Raw genomic sequence first — 21,794 nt, 5'->3', positions numbered from 1 at the left:
AAGTTTCACAACTGAAAAATATTAATAGGACTATATTCAGACTAACTTTCCCCCTTAAATTTACAAAAGCCATCAGTTTTCATATTGTAGTTTTTTTACCAACTGGTGTCCTTCATATTCTTCTTAATGTTCTCATATTGTGCATTTGGCCAGTTACATAATGTGGGAAGCAGTAGTCTCACTTTCTGAGGCATAGTAACCAAGTCAAGGTTCTGTTGGCTTCATTTTTTAATGTATTTTACTACTTTATTAAAACTTAGTGGCGCGCCTGGGTGGCTCAGTCAGTTAAGTGTCTGACTCCAGCTCAGGTCATTATCTCACGGTTCATGAGTTCAAACCCTGCATTGGGCTCTGTGCTGACAGCTCAGAGCCTGGAGCCTGCTTCAGATTCTGTTTCCATCTCTCTCTGCCTCTACCCCATTCGTGCTCTGTCTCTCTCTCTCTCTCTCTCTCTCTGTCTCTCTGTCAAAAATAAACATTAAAAAAATATTTTTAAACTTAGTTATATCAATAGTAATGAAGATGTGTATTTTAACATAAACTTAATACTATGCTACAAAGTATTTACTATGCTACAGAGTATTTTCAGTTAATTTTTTAAAGTTGTTTTTGCCCTCACGAACCATTATAAAAGCATGCAGTCTAATTTTTAAAAGGGTGTTGTTATCTGTAAATGACTTGTTCCAATATTACTGAATACATTTTTTTTTTGCAGACTTTTTAATACTTGGGAAAGATAAAAATTTTTAGCTAGTGGTTCTCAATTCAACACAATAGTATAAAATTGGAATATTTGCTCTTTTCTATAGTAGCAAAACCATTATGATATCTGAAGAATGATTATCTTTTTCTTCCAGTCATCCCAAATTTTTATCATAAACCACCCCATACATGTAGAACTCCCTTTAAAGTTATAAGTCAAAGTGAGAGAAAAAAAGAAATGAAATAAACACATAATAGCAATAGGGACCTGACTTTTACATAATAGTGTGAAGTTTTTTAGATTTTTACTTTTAAGCATAATGATAAAATTCAATTGTCACACTGAAAAAATGCGTTCTAAATTGTAATTGAGAATCAACTTTAGATATCCTATGCGTAACCCATGTATATAAAATAATGCTAATTGGTAACAAATACAATCATTTGAAATCAAGTTTTAAAGAAGTGCCAGTATGACAATCATATAAAGAATATAATCTGTTCTTTCTAACCAATCCTATAATTCTATTCAGTGGAATAGTGTAGAAAACCACTATTTTTTAAATTTACTTGGTTCAAGATTCTCTAAAACCTGCTTTCTGGTTAACACTAATGCATCAACTGTTTGACATTGAAATCCAAAAAAGATACAATTTTTAGTGTTATTTAAATTAGTATGAAAAACATTTTTGGTGTGTCATAGCTGATCCATAAATTTCATAACTGTATTTTCTCAAAAGGGACTCTGTGACAGTAGACTGATACTTAAGGGAAATTATTTTTATCCCTAAGGTCATTGAAGGAGATATTGTGATGTCACACTTTTGTTGATCTCACATAACTACATTACCCATTATTAGATTTTTCTTGTCCTTTATTTTTAAAAAAAATTATAGGAAAAAAATCCCTTTATCTTTGTCAGGCATGTGTGTGGAAAATATCAAAAGTTTTACAGTGGCCTCCTTTTTTAACTTTATGTTCATGAATCTCTCTCCTCTGACTCTCAACTTTAAAGTTTAAAATGAATTTTAAAATGAAATTACTTCTTTTCTTGGCCAGGTTACATTGGTGGTCCAAAAATCTAAGTATTTTTCCCTAACATCACACTGTCTTTTCAAATCAAGTCTTTTTTTTTTTTCTTTAATAAAAGAAATTCTAGGATGCCAGCAACAAGAAACAGGATCCTGTTTTGCTGAAAGTACACAGTAAATATTGTCTTTCTTAATGTCAGCATTAAAAATACACCCATAATTGTTCCACTATTTTTTTACTGTTATCAGCCATAAATATTTTTGAATGCTTATTGTGTAGTCTATCCAGAGTTACATCTAATACTCTGTTACTTAAATTGAGTAGATACCTCTCTTTGGATTTATTGTTTTTCTACAAATTGGAAGTTTTAGTACTCTAAATATTAGAAGGTTGATTGGTGTTTGTCTCTGTTATGCATATATAGACATACATAAATATATATCTAATATACATACCACTTTGTTGAATTACTTTTAGGTTCCTTTAGGTTACACATAGGTTCCTACTTAAATAAATGTGAAAATTGTAATAAAATTCAAATATTTCTGTGCCATCAAAATAAGAGATAAAGTGATAATGAATACCTAGAGTAACATCTAATCTTCATTCTAACTGCAGTTTTGCTCTTAATTCACAAATATGTATTGCCACATGTAGATAGGACAGTATTATGGTCAGATCTATCTCTTTAAAAGTTATTTTAAACTTTCCTCCCCTTTTCAGGCTTTGAAATGATCTGAAAGAACACACTGGAGCTCCTCAGAAGATAGTTATTTTATACATATCCTAGATGTTATTATTATTTATAAGTGCCAGTAGGAAAATCAGTTTCCTTCAACACAGAACATAAGCTATATATTTGTTATGTTTTTAAACCTGAAGTTATAAGCAGTCAAATGTATTTTGAACTTGAAAATTTGGCTTATGTCTTGTTGACCAAGAGGCAAATAATATTAGTCTTAAAGTCCATTAACCTTTTGTGACAATAATTACTAAATTCAGTTTCCACATAGAACATTCAGATGTATAATTTTTGTAGTGAAAATAATAAAAGAATAATTGAACAATTACTGAGTGCCAGGCACTGTGCTAAGCACTATATGTGCATTCTCTCATTTAATCTTCGCAGCAGTTCTGGGGGCCTGAGGGGTGGGGGGAGTTTATCCAGAGTCACCTGATACTTGGTAAAGCCAGAATCTGACTTCATAGTCCATGATCTTAACTATTGTAATTACCTGTGTAATCTAAGTATTTTCATTCCCTTCTTGCTGTTGAAATTGCCCTACAACCTGTCATATTTACAAATTAGGTATTGTTAAAGATTCTCATTTTAAAGATTCTACTTTTCCACCCATTGAAAAATCTTTTTTTTTTTTTTTTTAATAGATTAAAGTTGCCATGGGAGAAGTATGGAGTATGGGCTTTGGAATTAGACTGATCTGGATTTAAATCCTAGTTCTGTTATTTATTATCCACATAGACTCAAGTAAATTAATCTCTTAAACCCAGTTTCTCCATCTGTAAGGAGATAAAATATGACACACTTTAGACTGACATGTTCTAAATCTTCAGTAATGGCAGTATTTTATATCTTCATTCAAAATTAAGCCACTTTATTTGCCTGTATTTCTGTACTGTTTAATTTTAGGGGTGCCTGGCTGGCTCATTCGGTCAGGCATGTGACTCCTGATATCAGGGTTGTGAGTTCAAGCCCCGTGTTGGGCATAGAGATTACTTTAAAAAAATAAATAATGTGTTGTTTCCTTTATGACATCCAGTGGTAGTGCATACGTGCTAATCTTAATCACTAATCAACTCCTTTAACAATATTAAAGCACTAAGATTATTAGGGTAATCTGAAAACTTTAATAAGTAAGGTTATATTTTGTGGGACTACCAACATAAGAGTGGGTAAATTCTTTAATTTTCTCAAAACTAAACAGTATGTTGTGTCCTCCACATTTCAATGGTTATATTTTCTAAGTGGTAATTTTCATCAAAAATATTTCTAATCTCTGTCTCTTCCAGTCCTCATCTGTTCTGATTCAAAGTCTGTTAAATTTTACTCTTATCTGTTTAGTAGCTTTATTATATAGCTACACTTACTGTATACCTGCTGTATGCCAGATCTTTGCATATCCAATCATTCATCCCTCACAACTTTGCAAAATAACTAGTATTTAGTATCGTCTCCATTTCACAAAAAAAAAAAAAAAAAAAAAAAAGATCAGTTTACCCAAGACCCAAAAGCTAGTAACTTGCCAGACTTGGCATTTAACCTGGGCCTGTCTAACCCATCCCCATATTCTTCCTAAAACATCACAGTGCCTCTTAGTTCAGTATTCATTGGATCTACTTTCAAAGTCAAAGTATTTTTTTTTATAACTTCAGTGGTTTTAAATGGTCATACCTGTCAGCAAGCAGTACAAAGCCATGATAAATAACAATCCACTGAGTTCCCTCTTGTAATCCGTATAGACCCCAAAGTCGTGTTCATTATAATCAGTGTACAAAGTATAAATCAATTATACCATCAAGATAAAGACAGAGTATGTACTATAAAATATTAGAGATACAGTACATAGGACCCCATAAATACTTTTTACTTGAGGATATATTAATAGAAATGATTAAAGCAACATTTTTTATGACTCAGGTGATAGAAATCAATACTTAGGCAGAATAGGGTGTGAAATGAAGGGTAGGTATTACTGTATTCTTTACATCTAAAATTGAGATCTACTGTAAATTATTTATAGAGTTTGAGTATGCCCAGTATGTACCACAAATATCATTTGCCAAAACTGAAGAGGTACTGATAAGCTATATACCACACATGCTAAAAAGCCTGATTTGACTCTCAGTTTATTGAAGGGGGATTTCACACTGCAGGCAGTAAGGGAGACATGGAGAAATTGCTGTTTTTGAGGAAAATAGCCTTTGGTTTTGGCATGCTCTAAAGCAGTATTCTCCAGTAAAACTTTCTATAATGATAGAAATGTCCTATATCTGCACTGTTCATTATGGTTGCCACTAACCAGATACGGTTGCTCGACACTTGAAATGTGGCCAGTACACCAAGGACCCACATGTTTATTTTCACTTAATGTTAATTTTTAATTTTAGTGTGGCTATGCCTACCTCTTTGGACAGTACAGCTCTAGAGATTTTATGACTTAGTGATTATGATAACCTGCCACCAGTACAATGAGCACTTTAAAAGGTAGATGTTTACAGAATCTCTCATAGACTTTTTTTCTTTTCTTTTTTTCCTATTTGAACTTGTTAGTTGGTAAGTATAACATTTGAATTTACAAAGCATCGTCCATTGTTAAACATCATCACTCTAATGCATTGCATGCCCAATTTCATAATAAAACTTGATTACTCTCTTCTCTGCTCCTCAGTTAACACCTGTAAAATTCTGCAGTGTCTCTCATATCTGTTCTCTGTCTTCTCTTTTGTTTTCTCACTTCTGCTCGCTACTCCATTTCTTCATTCACAACAAAGAAAGAAATGCAGTGATAGTTCTCTTCCTCCCAAAACCTCCGCTAGAAAACATTGGCCATCTCAAGGTAAACAGCCATGGGAAGGCCTCTCATGATTGGCCGGGAATAATATGCATTACCAGAAAAGCATGAGCTACCGCTCTTCACCTTCCTTCTGCCATCCATCTGCAGTGCTTCCCTAAAAAGGGCCATGGATTCATATTCTCCTCTAGGTTTTCCAGTATGGGTCCAGTATGAACCAATTCAGATCTTCAGGAAGAGTAAAGGTGAACAGAAATATATTTCCTTCTCCTTGTGTTTTGAAGGCCAACCTCATTTCAGTTAGAAAACAAAGAATTGTTGGAGAAATTACTTTGAAAAGAAGGGCAATTGGACCTAGATTCCAAGTAGTGAGAAAATATTTCTTCCCTGATAATATGTTTGTTCTGAAGTATAATTCTAACACTTCACCTTAAAAACACTCTGAAGTATTCTACCAAGATAGATTCTTAATAATACATCTCTGTAAGATCAGTACCCCTTATTGAACAGTTTTGTTCAATACTCATATCTTCAATTTAGGCACAAATGTTTCATTACATGGAAGTGTTAGTATGATTATTTCCACGTTTGAAATTTCTCTGAGGTGCTCCTTTGGCTAACAAATATGCCAAAAGTTTTCCTGCAGAGTGAAGAAATGTATAATAAGCCTGCAGCCTGTGTGAGGTGTTTGTGACATACATAAAGAAAATGTTCACATACATAAGGCCCAGAAAATCTGGATTAAAGTGTCTTAAAATATACAGAATTTTTAAATTTTTGTTCTATTTTCAGATTGTTTTATTTTTTTTTTTTTGGAGGGCTTTTATTTTTAATGTAACTTCTTATTCAGAAAATATCTGAAGGCCTATAGTGTGCAAAGTTCTATAGCATTGCTGTATGTTAGAGAATCATAATTCATAGAAATACGGTGCAGAGGTAAAGATACTACTACGTAAATAACACAAAAAAATTTCCAATTTGAATTTGTTTTTGCTTCTTTTAATGTTTGTTCATCCTACTGGCTATTTACTTGCTGTGACTGGATGGAGTAACTGCAAAAATTTAAGTTAAGGAAAACAAAAGCATTGCTTATCTCTTCTAAATGGAAGACATTTTGAGGGGTCAACTTGTCTTTTATTAAATTTCAGATAAGAGTTCTTGTCTTCCTCCTTCCCCTAGGAATTTATCTTGCCCCTTTCTAAAAGCATATTTAAATACCCAGCGTGTATAATGGTCTCATTGTGTTGAATTTCTTTTTAGAACCATTCGGTGCTGTTGTTTTCAAGGTCGAGCAATGGAGACCCTTCTCTTGGTTATACCCTGTACTTTAGAGATAGGAATTGGTCCTTCTCTCACCTGCTTCTTAAGCCCTTCCCTGCATGCTAATGATGCTTTGGATCCCTGTCCTGTCTGGCCCAAAGATTTTGCTTCCCATTGCTTTTTCTGAGGAGCTCTCTGGTTAGTCCTGGCTCTGGAAACAGTGATTGGTGCTTTCTTGCTAATATAATTACGTGAGCCACCAGATGACTGGGTTTTAAATAAAATCTTAGTAGGCTGTTGTAAAAGGCAAGTTTTGGCCTTGCTTTTTCCCCTCAAAAGACCTCATTAAGGGTTGGGATCTATGCTACAAATGAGTAGCAGATTATATCTTATGGGGTGAGAGGCCAGACAACATGTGCTAATGCTCTTAATATTTCCCACAGGCTCCTACCCAGAGATTCTATCCAGTGAAACTCCCACAGCAACGCAGGTAGACGGGGCTGACCTGGCCTCTCCAATGTCTCCTCGAACTAGCAAAAGCCGCATGTCCATGAAGCTGCGTCGATCCTCTGGCTCAGCCAATAAATCCTAAGGAGACAAGCAGCCCAGCAGTGTGATCAGCAGTAGCCACCTTAGCATGAACATAGTGTTAACCCTTTCAGGCCTTCGTGTTTGCCATAACTTGCATGTATCTTCCTGAACATTTATTTTAAAAAAACACTGGATTTAAGTAATTTGTAACTTAATAGGTTTGGGTTGTTTATTCAGTTGGTTTTTCCCCCCCAATACTCTAAGCTGCCATATTTTTGGGGGGTGGAGTTTTATTCTACACCCTTTACCTTCCTAGATAATTATGTCTAAGCAGTTTCACTTTTAATTTCATGATTAACTCTGAACCAAAATATAATTGGACAGATAGTCTCATTTTATTTATCGTGCCCCATTGCAACTTTATGGCTCAGTAAATATATGATTGTTTTTTACAAATGTAAATTTTTAAATTTAAGCATTTGTAAAGTTATAGCAAAAGTTGCAAATCTTAATACACAGGATGTGTATGGATTATTTATGTTATGAAAATAAAACACTTAAAATAAATTGTTGTTTAGTATTCCAAATTCCAACTAACATAATTTTAGCATTAACTTTTTCTTCCCAAAGCAATGCCTCATTTCTTGGCTGTGCAGGTGATGCCATGACATATCTAATAAGAAAAATCACTGTGCTGAACTTTGATTTATGTTTAGCTTCCAAATATTTTTCTAATGTTTTGCTTTTGAAATGGTATCACTGTTAAATGCCATTTTTATTTTGAGATTGTGGCCCTGTATTATTGGCTGCTGGATCCTGGTGTATCGATGTTCTTTCCTAAGTACCAGAAAGAGGGTAACGGGGGGATGGGGAGAAAGAAAGAAAAGAAAAAAACTTTTCTGATATAAATGTGTTGCTTAAATTATGTGTATTTAAAAAGGGAACATGACCCAGGAGTCTAAGTTAAATATTATATTAATACTGAACTTGCTGGTGCAAGCTGGTATACATTCCACCCCCCCCCCCAGAAATACTTTCCTACAATAAATAAGCTGCTCACATTTTGTTCATATTTTGTTTTGAACGGGCATCTCCTAAGGAAATGTAGCATGACATCAGTACTAACTGCATGTGTAAATACATCATACCGGCAAACTATAAAATATAAATTATGTATCATCATTCATGTAGTATCTACAAATTTGTAACAGTGAAAGAAAAAGATATGGTATTTAATAATACAATAAAAATATTCTTATCACAATGTCTATGAGCATTGATTTGTCTTTTATATTTCTCAGCTGTCTTTAATATATTTTCAGACTTAGTAAGTAGAACTATGTGATTAATGGAGAGGTGTAAAGCATAAACCTAGGTTATCTTAGCAAATCATGAAAAATGAATTCAAGTTCTCTAGTTAGGATACACCCCAAGTTATTTCTCAGAGATTCTACCATAGTCGTTAAAAATGCAGGCAATTTTCTACCTTTGTAAGGGCTGGCCAGAAATTTAACCCAATACACTTGGTGAAAGCATCAATTAAGCTTAGCCTTCTGCTTCTTTGATTTTTAAATTTCATTTTGTTTGGTAATACACATTCAGGGGAGAAAAAAACTTTTTGCAGACAGTTTCTAAATAACCTTTCAGAGTTCCTATGCACTTAAGTTTTTTGTTTTCTTGTAAATAAAAATAGATTCCTAGGAAACTGGAAGACAAAATTCCTATGAAAGCTTATGTAGAAGATAAACGAGTCCCTGGGAACAAGGTTAAACAGTATAGTTTCCCACAACCAAGGCAAAGAATTACAGAAAGGAAAGTCAAGGTAACTGCTTACACATTTCTATGGTGCTTTCATTTTTTAATAATGAACAGCTAATGGATTGATGAAATATAACAAAATGGAATGAAAATGCCAACTTGGAAACAGTGAAGTTAATTAGCATGGTTAACATTTTTTTCATCTTTGGATAAAACTACCAGCTTTTTTAAAGAAAAAATACTTAAAATATATTTTCTGTTGACATTTTTAGGTGGTAAAGTATCTTTAGATTTAAAGCCTTTTGGAGCTTAATCTGTGCAAGCCATACTTCAAAGGAAATTTTTCCATTGCATTTCTGCACCATTATATGCATTTATAAAATATACTTTCTCCTGTCTGTATTCTATCTAAATGGGTCACTAAGAATCTAAAGTAGGATACTAGCTTTGGGGAGATAAGAAATGTGGCTTTGAAAAATAGGCTGTGTTCAATGAGATTCTCAGGACAAACACAGAACACAAGAAAGCACCAGCTATGTACATTTATTTGGTGGTAAGCATCTTACAAATATGGGCTATCTGTCGAGCAATACTCAGCCAGTGTCCCAAACTCTGGCTATTAGAGCATGGGTACAGAGTGTGCACTGAATATGGTTTACAAAAAGAAATTTCAGAAACAGATTGCTGCTGAAAAATGAATATTGAATGAAAAGTCATTCAGTTCCATAGTGGATTATAGATAGGTATTAACATCTTCCTTAAGCTGAACATAGTTTCATATATAACACTGTATAAGATTTACAACAGAAGGATTAAACAATTTGGATGAAACCCTACTAAAACAGTCAAACTTCCGGAAATGAGTTTTATATTTCCAAAAAAAAAAAAAAAAAAAAAAAATATGTTAAAGTATCTCTTCCTGAAAACACACAAAAAAGCTAAAGGTGAGAATTTGGGGGCATCTCAACCCCCTCCAAGTAAAGTAGCACCCTCTCCACCTCCAAACACTAACTTAAGAATGGACTACTAATACTTGAGAAAGAGAACGTTTACAGGGAGATCCCCATATCCCCCCAAAGCGCAAACATCCCCTTACATTTCCTGCCCACAGGCAGAGGTCTTGAGTCTTTCCCCAACCCCCTGTACGTTTGGCACCAATCACATAACTTTTAATTCACAGAATATACAATGCAAGAAATCTGACCCTATTGAGACAGAAACTACATAGGCGCCTGCAATGGCAAGGAAAAAAAAAAAAAAGACTACCACTTTTGGTAGTTAGAATCATTTGCAGATATTGAGACATGCACATATTCACTACGACTTTCCATAGGAATTACAAGTCATATAGGATTCGTTAGGGTCTCCAGAATGAGGGGGGAAATCCTATTTTCGTGGGGTAAGAGAGAAGGCTTTTAAAGTGACAGTCCTTGACCGCGAAGGTTTATATCATATACATACCTGCTCTAGAGAGGGATTTTACATTTCGCTGTCCGCTTCTCTGGCGGAACATTGACTACTGGGAGTTTTAGGAGAGAAAATATAGGCAGCAAAGAGGGTAAACTTGCAAATTCAAGAAATCCCCACAGAAATTCCCTTGCTCTGTTTCCTCCAAAGCCAACCGCATAATCTTCCTCATCTCTGTCCTCAACAGCCAGGCCGCAACGGCATCTGCAGCAGCAGTACCTGCCGACTTTCTGAGGGGTGGCACTTATTTATGTGCCGGGTCAGCCCCGGGGAGCTAAAAAAAGTGGACGGGCAGTGTTTGCACGAGAAAATTTGCTGAGCACTCCCGTCGGATGCCCCGCCTGGGCTTTGAGCTTCAGGGGGGGCCCCAGCCAGAGCAGGCAGGAGCAGCTCCTCACGGACCGCGTGCCACAACCGGTGCTTGTCCCTGATGTCTGCGGAAGGGAAGTGGGCCCCGCACAGCGGGCAAGCGAAGGCGAGCGGGGCACCGTGTTCAGAGCCAAAGCCCGGGGCAAGTGCACGAGCAGAGCCTGCCTCGTGAGTGCCTAGGTGCTTGCGCAGATAGGCTTGGCGACGGAACTTTTTGTGGCAATATGGGCACATGAAGATCTCGGGTCCCCCGACACCACTGGCACTGCCTGGCCCAGGCACCCGGCGCCCCAACATCCCCTCCGTGTAGGGGACCTGAGGCAGCGGTGGCTCGGGGTGGGACACCTGGAGGCCCGGGTGTGGGGCGCTGTCCTGGTGCTGCTCCGCCCTGGAGCTGTCCCTCGCCTGCAGGTGCTGATCCGCCGTTTGCTCTGCCCGGCTGTTCTCCTTCCCCTCCGCCAAGAAAGATGCAACAGCCCCAGAGTCTGGGGAGGCTGAGGAAGGAGGTGGCTTTCCGTCGGCTGAAGAGACTGTGGCAGCATTTGCCGCTGCGGGACGGGGCTTGTGCCAACGGCGATGGGAGGCGAGGTTCGCAGGGCAGCTGAAGACCTTGTCGCACTCAGGGCAGCGGTATTCGACGCGTACGATGCGGGAGCAGCGGTGCTGAGCCAGAGCGAAGGGGTCCGCGTACTGCTCCTTGCATAGCTGGCAGATAAACTCCCCCAGTGGCGTGCGGCTGCCCCCCAGGCCCCTGGACGGTGCTCCGGGCTCCTCCTCCTTGATCTTCAGGCCCAGAACAGGGGACGTGGTCACTTCATCTGCGAAGCTCAACTTCCTCATGGCCTTTGGCTTCTTGACTCCGGCGGCCGCGGGTCCAGACGCGCAGGCCGGAGGTGCCTTGGCACGGCGCTCGTTGCCAGCGGCCCGCTTTAGGCCTTGCAGGGTGACCGAGAGGGGCGCAGGGTCTGGATGGAACTCTGGCTCTGGGAATGGTGCCCGGAGCGGCAGCAGGAACTGCTCCCCGGAGGTCGGTGCAGCTGCTGGCGCCGCCGAGCTGGAGAAAGCAGCCACCGCGGCGGCACCCCCGGGGAAGGACTCTGCAGAGACGGGTGAGCTGAGGCAGCGCTCCAGGAATGCCCGGCGCAGCTCCACGCCCGCCGGCTTGGTGGGGCTGGGGCTGGGCCCGGGGCCCTCCCTGCCATCCGCCCTCCACTCCGCAGCACCTTCCTGCCCGCCCTCCCCTGGGCTCACCCTAGCCGCCTGACAGGACGACCCCGACAGCTCGCAGGCTGCCGCCTCCTCCAGAGTGGGGGGTGCCACCTGCTCCGCACCTGGCTGGGGAGCACTGGAAGCCTCCTCGGGGAAGGGCGGCGCCCCCTGGGGCCCCAGCAGTGGGAAGATCCGCTCAGCTAGGCGCACTCGGTAGGAGCCCCCTGTCCGTTTAGTTCGCTTTACCAGGAAGCCCCTCGGCATGGTGGAGTCGGGAGCGCTCTGGGGGCAAGGAGTAAAGGGGGCGCCGCGGGGGCTGAAAGCGGACGAGCACCGCAGCTACCCGAGCTTCGCCACAGCCGTCATGCGTGGGCTGCCTTTATAGCTGAGATTCGGGCCGGGGGACCACCGGTAGCCTTCAGGCTGGGCCGGCCAATCAGGAGTGGGAGCGGGCGCCAGGGGCGGGGTTTTCGCCTGGCTGGGCTCTCAGGGGTCCAAGAGGCTGGCTGAGGCGCGTGCCCCCACCCCACCACGCAGCGGCCTCCGCGCGGCCCCAGCATCTGGCTTCGGGGCTGCCTCCCCCCCTGCCGCCCACCAGCGGAAGAAGATATAAAAAGGTAAGGTCCAGAGTGTGAAGAAGCTCGGTACTCCCTGCCTCAGCTGCCTCCAAGGACCGTCCAGGGAGCCGGGCGGAGAGGCAACCGATGAGGCGCCCTCCTTTCGGGCCGGGCCCCTGCTGCACCGCACCCCCGACACGCGTGGGAGTCTGAGGGAGGCCGAGTGGGGGGAAGTCGAGGGGAAGGGGCTGCGGACAGCGGGTGTTGGGAGGCGACCGAGTGGGTGTCCGCCGGGGAACGGGTTAACGTCCTCTGCCCTTATTGAGCTGATGAGAAGCTGCGACCGAGCGGCAGGCTGGCTAAATCCACCGCCTTGTGCCTACACTTGACGGCGGGAGCACGTCTGCCATCCAGTATCGATCGACACTGCGCGCGTCTGTGATACTATGAGAATTCATCTGGGAAGAAGGGCTCTCAGTGCGGGAGATCGTGCGTGCTGGCAAGCCTCTGGAGCTCAGGACGCCAGCCGGTTTCTGGACCCTGGTCCTCAGGGCTTATAAATGTCCCCTCCCCGATGGGAAAAGGAGTGGGGAGGGGAAAGTAGGATCTAATTTTCGACTGTCCTCAGATAAAGTGGTTTCTCTGTTCACACCTTCCACTTGTACTACCCAGAGACATGACTTAGTGCCTAACTGACCTGTTTAGCATGGAGTAGATTGGGTGAGAAATACTGGCAGAATCAGGATTTCATCTGCTTCCCCTTATACAAGTGATACTTTGCAAAAGGTGTGCTATGGGCCACATTTAATAGATTCTCATCCTTCACTCTGTAATGTGCCCAGCACTGTTTTAAGCACTAGAAGAGATGTGAAAGTTTGTAACACAGCTGAACTATGAAATGATTAGAAAATATGACAAATGTATAATTAAGTGCCAAAAGTCCATAATATAGATAAGTACAACGTGAGACTAGGAAGGGGAAAGAACTCAAATCTCCTTACTAAATCAAATTGGAGAAAAAGACTGAGCAATGTAGTTTTAGACTATAGATATAACAAACAGATGTAGTCATCAATAACACACATCCTCAGATCCTCTCCCTCCTAAGTGAATGAAGTGTTTTTACATAGAGTGCATTATTTTGGGGACGCTTGGAAGCAATTATATATTTTTATCATTAACAATATTTTAGGCATTCTACTTAAGGAATCTCTAATCTTTACACACATACACACCAAACGGAAGGAGATATTATTTCCTCTCCCTTTTTTGATGAGGGGATTGATCCACAGAAGTTAGGTAAATAACTTGCAAAAGTCACCCAGAGCTCAGATTCAAACTGAGGCCTGGCTAATTCCGAAGACTTTTCCACCATACTAGTGACTTCAAACTTTTTTTTTTTTTCTGGTCACATCCCACAATAAGAAATATATATTATGGTACACACATGTAACTGAAACAAAAATTTCACAAAATACTATTTAGTTTACCTAGGTATAATGCATTCTTGTATTTTCTATGCAATTATATTTTCTTTTTTAAAATGTTGATCATAGCAAACAAATTGATTTCATGACTAATGGACCCACAATACAAAAAACACCTTTATTATGGTGTTTCCCATTAAAAATCATGAAACCATACAAAATGAAATAAACTTGATACTTTATAATCAAAATTAATATTTGGAATCACTATGTAAAATATTTGGGCCCTTTTTTTAAAATATAACTTATTGTCAAGTTAGCTTACATACAGTGAATACAGTGTGCTCTTGATTTGGGAATAGATTCCCATGATTCATCACTTACATACAACACCCAGTGCTCATCCCAACAAAATAATTGAGCCCTTTAATAGTGTTGATAAATTCAGTTTCCCAAATTGATCATTTCTGACACATCAGTTTATGACTTGTATCTTCTCCTTTCCTTTCTCCTCACGGCCCAAACATATTGTGTGGTGTTGACAATTTTATGTAAGATTTTAATACTTTAAGACAGCCCCTTTCCAAGAGGGGCTTTTCCTCAGATGTATGTAGTACTTTGTAAGAACTGCCATAAGAATTGCAACCATATGGGGCGCCTGGGTGGCTCAGTCTGTTGGGAGTCCAGCTTCGGCTCAGGTCATGATCTCCCAGTCCGTGAGTTCTAACCCCGCATCAGGCTTTGTGCTGACAGCTCAGAGCCTGGAGCCTGCTTCGGATTCTGTGTCTCCCTCTCTCTCTGACCCTCCCTGGCTACATTCTGTCTCTGTCTCTCTCTCAAAAGTAAATAACCCCCCCCCAAAAAAAAAGAAAGAAAAAAAAAAGAAAAAACAATTGCAACCATATGACCCAGCATTTGTGCACCTAGGCAATACACAAAAAAATTGAAACCAGGCACTGAAACACATCCTTGTACGCTGGTGTCCACTGTAGCATTGTTCAGAAAAGCCCAGAGATGGAAACAACCCAGTGTCCCACAATAGACCGATATATCAACAATATGGGATATACACAAATGACAGTATATTATTCAGCCATAAAAAAGAATGAGTGCTGATCCATACTACAACATGGATAAATCTTGAAAACATTATGCTAAGTGAAATGAGCCAGACACAGAAGACAAATATAAGATTTCACTTAAACTGAAATATCTAGAATAAGCAAATTCATAGAGCTAGACTGTAGATTATTGGCTATCAGGGGTTGGGGAAATGAGAACTTACAGTATAATGGTTACAGAATTTCATTTGGAGTGATGAAAAAATTTTATTAATCAATAGTGGTAAAAATATATAGTGGTGATAACATTGTGAATGTTGTCAATGCCACTGAATTGCATGCTTAAAATTTTTTTGTTATATATTTTAAAAATGGGCATTTTTGTTATATATATTTTGCAATAAAAACTGTTCAGACACACACAGAACAAGTGGAAGGCAAAATCATGGCATATCAGACTGTGAAAACAATGTAAAGGACCAGGTCATGTAATCTGGACTTTATGTCATAGGACAGGCACAGAGAGGCATTTAAAGTTTTAAAGTGAGGAAGTGACATTTGCTTTTGAAAACGCAGGAGGAAAAATATCTTTGGGTAAACTTTCTGCCGGAGAGAGAAAGGGAAACAGATATAAGAGTCTCCTTCTCTCAGTCCTTCCCCTTCCGACTAACTGAGAATGTGGGTCTTTTTTCTAGAAAAACTAAAATGAAGGAAACTTAAAAAGTCTAAAGAGCAGTTATAATAGAAGAATACTTCATAGAGTGATTGGCGTAGAGCTGATATTCAATACATGACCATTTGAATAAATATTGTCAGTTATTAGATAGACAGCAAATGTGTCATCCAACCATCCCTCCAGCCATCCTGTCTTCCATCTGTACATCTATTCAATCACTCATCAATTAATTGTGGTATATTCTTTCTGTGATAGTTCAGAAACACAGCGTCCAAGGAGTATCTACTCTGTTATTTTCAGGAAAACGAACTTGTCTAGGAGACGGCCAGGGCCACCTGGAGCTGTTATTAATCCTAACCACCATGTTACAGAAATTTACCCTGAAATCTCTAGTTGACCCGAAGGTCATCAACATCACCCCAGTTGCCAAAGAGTTCCCTTCTATGCTGCCTCCTACCAGCTCTGCTTCATTCCTGTGGAAGGAAGGGCAGACTGCATGCTGCTGTGCTGTCCTCCTACAGCTCGTCCTGCTCCAGAGGCATTCTGACTTCCTTCCTACTCTACCCCCTTCCTGGAAATGCCTTCTCTGGCCCCTCCTCTCTATCACCCCATTGTCTCAGTATCCAGAGATCATCCAACCTCCATTAGACTTTCCTGATTTTCACTGCACAAACATATCTGCTACTCTTCAAACTCGGAACACTTATCTCGTATTAAGTTAGTACTATGTTATCACTATGAAACAGAGCAAGTAATAGTATACAATAATACACAGCCATTTCTCTTCTGTGTATTCAAAATAAAAGGCATTATTATTTGTTTTCACAAAAGAATTACTGTCAAGTATTTTCTAACAAATCCAATAGTTTCAGTAGTTCTCCCTCTCCACACACACCCCCTTCACCCAAAAATAATTTGATTACAACCTTTCTGCAAATCAGTGTAGCGATGTATATCAGAAGCTTTTAAAAATGTACATACCCTTTAATTCACCAATTGCTTTTTTAGTAAATCATTCAAAAGAAGGACAAAGCTTTATGCACAAGACTGTTTATTACCCATTATTTGTAATTATAATCAGAAACTGCCTTGAGTAAATCCTGATGCAGCTATACTATAGATGAGTATGCAGCCCTAAAAATACAATGACGTAGACAAATACATATGCCATAATGTTAAGTAAATACACCATGATGCAAAGTTGCAGGTACAATAAAGAGCTCAATTATGGGAAAACAAAATGAATAAAAGAAGGCAATATGCCAAGATGTTGTTGGAGTTGCCTCTAGCTAATAGGGATTTTAAACTTCCGTTATTTTTTTTTTAAACTTTCTTGCTAAAAATTTTGTCAGTAACCATGTGTCACTCTGATAATCAGAAAAAAAAAATGTGAAAGCTGCCTTAACTCCTTTCTGGTGTTAGATGTGGTATCCCGCCCCTAGGACACTGTTGGGAGAAATGACTGTGCAACATGGAAGAGTAATTGCACAATAAAGTAGCCTCTCCAGAGCCACCTGTTTGAGCTCTGGCCCTAGAAAAGAGGTGACAAGTGTTTATCATGCCACAAGCCTTTCAGTTGAAAAACATTTTGGGGAAGAGATAAAGGGTTAAAAGGTAGAAAAATGGCTAAAAGTTAGGGAAGAGAAAGAATTTAAATGAATACTCTCCACTTAAGTATAAACTTAAGTAAAAGGGGCGCCTGGGTGGCTCAATAGGTTGAGCGTCCGACTTCGGCTCAGGTCACAATGTCGCATTCATGGGCTTGAGCCCCACATCAGGCTCTGAGCTAATTACTCAGAGCCTGGAGCCTGCTTCAGATTCTGTGTCTCCGTCTCTCCTTGCCCCTCCCCTGCTCATGCTCTGTCTGTCTCTCTCAAAAAATGAACATTTTTTAAAAATTAAATTTAAGTAAATCCTTCAAGATCTGAACACTTTCTCCATTTTTCACTTAGAAATTATGATGAAGAGGACAGTCCCTAGCAAGATTGTGAAATCTTTGATTTATATCTTTTTTTTAATGTTTGTTTATTTTTGAGAGAGAGTGATAGCTCAAGTGGGGGAGGGTCAGAGAAAGAGGGAGACACAGAACCTGAAGCTGGCTCCAGGCTCTGAGCTGTCAGCACAGAGCCCAAAGCAGGGCCCAAACCCACGAACCATGAGATCATGACCTGAGCTGAAGTCTAATGCTTAACTGACTGAGCCACCCAGGAGCCCCTACATCTTTCTCTCTTGACAATGATATCTTTTCTCCCTTTTTAACACTTAGGACCTTTATCTGCTCTGTTATAATTTGATAAAAACCCATAAACAATGAATTGTCTCTCAAGCTATTTGCATTTTAAGCTATTTCTAATTGTGGAATAAATTACTTGGATTTAAATTCAGAAATTTTGAGACAATATTAATTGGGATTTTTTTTTTTTTTGGAAGAGAGAGACTGCTTTCCCTGAAATCGTAGTGTGTATAAGACAAACTCAAAAGACTACTTTTTCGTCACTTGAATATCAGAAGGATTACTCAGAAGGAACTTTATTCCTTCTATTTCTCTGCTTCCTTACCTTCATGTAGACATGCTCCTATAAAAGGTTAACATTCTGGCATCTACTAGAGGCCTATTCTCCCCCAAGAACTTGGAAGTCAAACGGTCTCTCACAAGGTTCAAACAAGAGTCTTGATTTCCTCTCCTAAACATTTTCCTCATCTTGGTAAATGGCACCTCCATTCAATTAGCTGCCTAAACGAAAACCCAGAAACTTTTGGTTCAAACTAAACACCCCATATTCAATCCATTGGCAATCCTTATCTGCTCTACCTTCAAAACATTTCCTGAATCTGCACATTCTTAGGTTCTCTACCACTGCCCTCTCTTTGGTCTCTCTGCATCCACCCTTATTCCACCATAATGTTTTCTTCATTCAGCAGGAAGATGGATTCTATTAGAATGTAAATCTGATCATCTCACTTTTTGCTTAAAATCTTCACTCTTTTGCTCAAAACCCCGCCATATTTAGAATCAAATCCAGAGCTCTGATTGGGCCCTGGCTGTTCTTAAACCACATCTCCCACCACCCTCTTCCTCATCCATTCTGTTCCATACACATTGGTCTCCTCATTAACCTCAAATATGACAAGCACACTATCACTTCAAGGCTGTTTATTCTGCCAGAATGTTCTTTCTTTAGATATGCTCATGATTCATTACTCACTTCATTCAGGTTTTTACTTAAAAAATACCAGAAAGATCTTCGCTGACTACCCTAAAAGATAGCAGCCTATATCCGCCATTACCCTTCATCATTCCCCCCCCTTTACTTAGCTTTCTTTCTCTTCATAGCACTTCTCACACTGTCACCATATTACGTATTTATTTATTTGTTAATAATCTGCTATCCCCCAGAAAGCTACAAGGCCCAGGAGGACAGGTTCTTTGTTTTGTTAACAGCTGTATATCTAGTATCTAGAACAATGCCTGGCATATATGTAAATTAATTGATGACTAAAGTAATGAGCCACTGGATTCAAAAAGGCATCACTGTTTTTTATTACTACAACCTACAGACCAAGAACCTACTTTTCCTGAACATGGAGGAGGGAAGATAAAGTCATAAGCAGCTTGATTCTAGGCATTTGGGAATCTTGATGCAGAAAAAATGAGAGAAATTAAAAGGTCTTCTTTGCATCTTAACCCCTTGGAAGGTCTTTTCTTCCCCACCTCAGTCACCTGACCTAGGGTTTAGACGACTCCTGTTTCCTTCCTCTGAAGCCCTGCTCCTACAGGGAAAATAATCCCTTGTTCATAACCAGAGTTTCTACTATCTTAAGCCATTCAGTGCCCAGGAAACTAGAAGAATGAAAACAGAAAGAAGCTTGTCAGCTAGATGGGAAGACAAGACTTGCAAGATAAGGGTACATGTGTCTGGCATGGTGCATGGAGGGTGGGATCCAGGTTATTAAGGGGTTCAATCTAGGAGATTTTTTTTTTAATCTAGGAGCTTTAAAGGGAGAGGACATAGTGTAATAGTCAAGGGCGCAGGCTGTCAAGTGAGAGGGTCTTGAATTCAATTCCAGCTCTACTACTAGTTGTTCAATCTTAAACAACTTACTTGGCCTTACTATAGCTTCAGTCTCCTCATCACAAAATGGGAAGAGTAACAGTTATCTTAGAGTGCTTTATTACATATTGTTAGGTATATAAAATGCTTAGCACCATGCATGGCACAGAGTGAGCTCTAAATGAACAGAAGGCATTATTACTATTATCTAAGTGTCTGAGGTGAAGGAAAACTAGTGATACTAATGGCAACTCTCAATTCTATGGAAATGATAGAATAATCTCTATGACTGGCTTACATTTTATACTCAATTATGATACAAGACAGCATGGATTATGCATAGCATTTAGTACATTCAAAATTAATTTTGTTTCATATGGTTAAAAAAAATTCACAAAAACATATAAAACACAGAAGACCATGCAGTTTAGAGGATTACGCCCATGATTTGGAGACAGGCCTGAGTTTGAATCCTGACTCTGCCACTTACTTGCTATCTGCCTAGGATAGGTTACTTACCCTCTGTGGCCCCAGTTTCTTGCCACAGAGACATCACAACATAATATTCTCCATAAGTGAGGCATCTGTCTGTTGTTTCTTGTGGTAAGGGGCTATGGTAGGAAGGGGAAGAGCTGAGGCTAGAAAGATAAATTGGGGCCAGATTCCAAACATTATATACCACACTACATTGAGTGTGGGTATGATTCAGAGAAAGCCAGTGGTTTTTCCTAAAGCATTTAAATTATATAATCAAGTAATTGTTTTGGAAAAATCACACTAATGGCCGTGTTGCAGGAAAGCTCTGGGGTTGCAGTAAAGATGTGAGAAAGAAGGTTAAGGACAGCTGGGCTGAGATAGATGTAAGGGGTTCAGCCGGATTTTTTTTTAGTATAATTGACACACAATCAGCCAGAGTATTAAAATAGTTGACGAAAAAAATGATGTGACCCTAATTATTCAAATACTGAATAGATTTAAATAATCGATTGAAGATCCATATTACACTATCTCTGTGAGTGTTTTTCTCCCTATGGTAAGCAGTGAAACAGATACACATTCTGAAAACTCGAAAGTGAGAGGAACACACAACTTGACTTTCACCTGGTTGTAAAAGCCTTCCTTTTGAAATTGGGATTCACTTCAGACACTGCAAGCAATTGGCAGAGTGAACTTGAGCTACAGGAAAAGGATTTTCAATGGCATAAGAAGCCATAATGGAGAGGGATTTTAATTTCTGTTATGCTGTGTATATGATAGTTCTTCTCCCTTGGACATCCCCACATTCCTAACCACCAGCACTAGCCATCTTCTGAGATAACTCTCTCTCATCAAACTATATTAGCCAATGCTTTGGCTCAATATATAACTCTCTTCTACTGTAGACACTTAAGTTTTGTCAATGCCACACAAAGACACCTTCTTCCTAATTTTTAGAGATTCTGTAAGAATATTTTCCTCCTTACTTCCAGTCTCAAGCTTGACTCTTTTCTGGAGCTAGTTCATTGCTCATAAATTTGAGCACTGTCATTTACTGAGGAGGAGACCTTAGGAAATTTACTTAATCTCTAGGAGTCTCAGCTCTTCATCTCTCTTTTTTTTTTTAAGCATTCTTTTTTTTTTTTTTTACCTTTTTTAAAGTTTATTACAGAGAGAGTGTGTGAGAGAGAGAAAGAAAGAGAGAGAGTGCGCAAGCATAAGCAGGGGAGGGACAGAGAGAAGCCCAAGCAGGCTTGGCATTGTCAGTGCAGAGCCCAATTGCAGGGCTCAAACTCAAGAGCCATGAGATCATGACCTGAGCTGAAACCAAGAGCCAGACACTTAACCAACTGAGCCACCCAGGCACCCCAGTTCTTCATCTCTTAAGTAGACTTACCAATACCTACATCATAGAATGAGAATTAAATTGAATGAGATAAACTAATATCCTCTCCACAACTGCCTCACGCTAGTGTTCAATATCAGTATAGTATATCTACTTGGTGCTGCTTATAAACTCATAAGGGTAGAGACTATCTACTCAGCTTTTCACTATACAGAATAATGTGAATGCCTGTTCTAAACGAATGTTCTGGAATAATTATGAAGATCATCCACCTAGCTGGGGGGAAAGTCTTATTAATCTTTATATATTTAGATTTAATAAATTCCATTCAAATGCTTAAA

General features: G+C 39.5%; 2 protein-coding genes across 12 annotated transcripts in view; one reads left to right on the top strand and one right to left on the bottom strand.

Moving 5' to 3' along the window:
* RALGAPA1 (Ral GTPase activating protein catalytic subunit alpha 1) overlaps positions 1-8,323 on the top strand; it is a 269,144-nt gene extending 260,821 nt beyond the window's left edge. For 7 of the 11 annotated variants that reach the window (XM_045059797.1, XM_045059798.1, XM_019832932.3 and 4 more), the window contains 3 exons: positions 5,024-5,026; positions 5,456-5,509; positions 6,968-8,323. In XM_045059797.1, the coding sequence (XP_044915732.1) occupies positions 5,024-5,026; positions 5,456-5,509; positions 6,968-7,116 (206 nt within the window). In that variant the 3' untranslated portion in view covers positions 7,117-8,323. The remainder of the gene's footprint in view (positions 1-5,023; positions 5,027-5,455; positions 5,510-6,967) is intronic. The other 4 variants (XM_045059796.1, XM_045059805.1, XM_045059807.1 and 1 more) reach the window with 2 other exon arrangements.
* A 1,017-nt stretch (positions 8,324-9,340) lies between these two features.
* INSM2 (INSM transcriptional repressor 2) lies at positions 9,341-14,551 on the bottom strand. The gene has a single exon (XM_004001359.5). It carries the CDS (start codon positions 12,120-12,122, stop codon positions 10,461-10,463), a length of 1,662 nt encoding a protein of 553 aa, XP_004001408.2. The 5' UTR covers positions 12,123-14,551; the 3' UTR covers positions 9,341-10,460.
* Positions 14,552-21,794: the final 7,243 nt, after the last annotated feature.

The sequence above is a fragment of the Felis catus genome, chromosome B3, assembly GCF_018350175.1.
Source record: "Felis catus isolate Fca126 chromosome B3, F.catus_Fca126_mat1.0, whole genome shotgun sequence".
In the NCBI taxonomy this organism is placed as follows: domain Eukaryota; kingdom Metazoa; phylum Chordata; class Mammalia; order Carnivora; family Felidae; genus Felis; species Felis catus.
Note: the sequence above shows the minus strand (reverse complement) of the source record. Positions and strands in the feature narration are given on the sequence as shown.

Coding starts and splice junctions, on each gene's coding strand:
- INSM2 (XM_004001359.5), bottom strand. CDS start 12,122: ATGCCGAGGGGCTTCCTGGTAAAGCGAACTAAACGGACAGGGGGCTCC.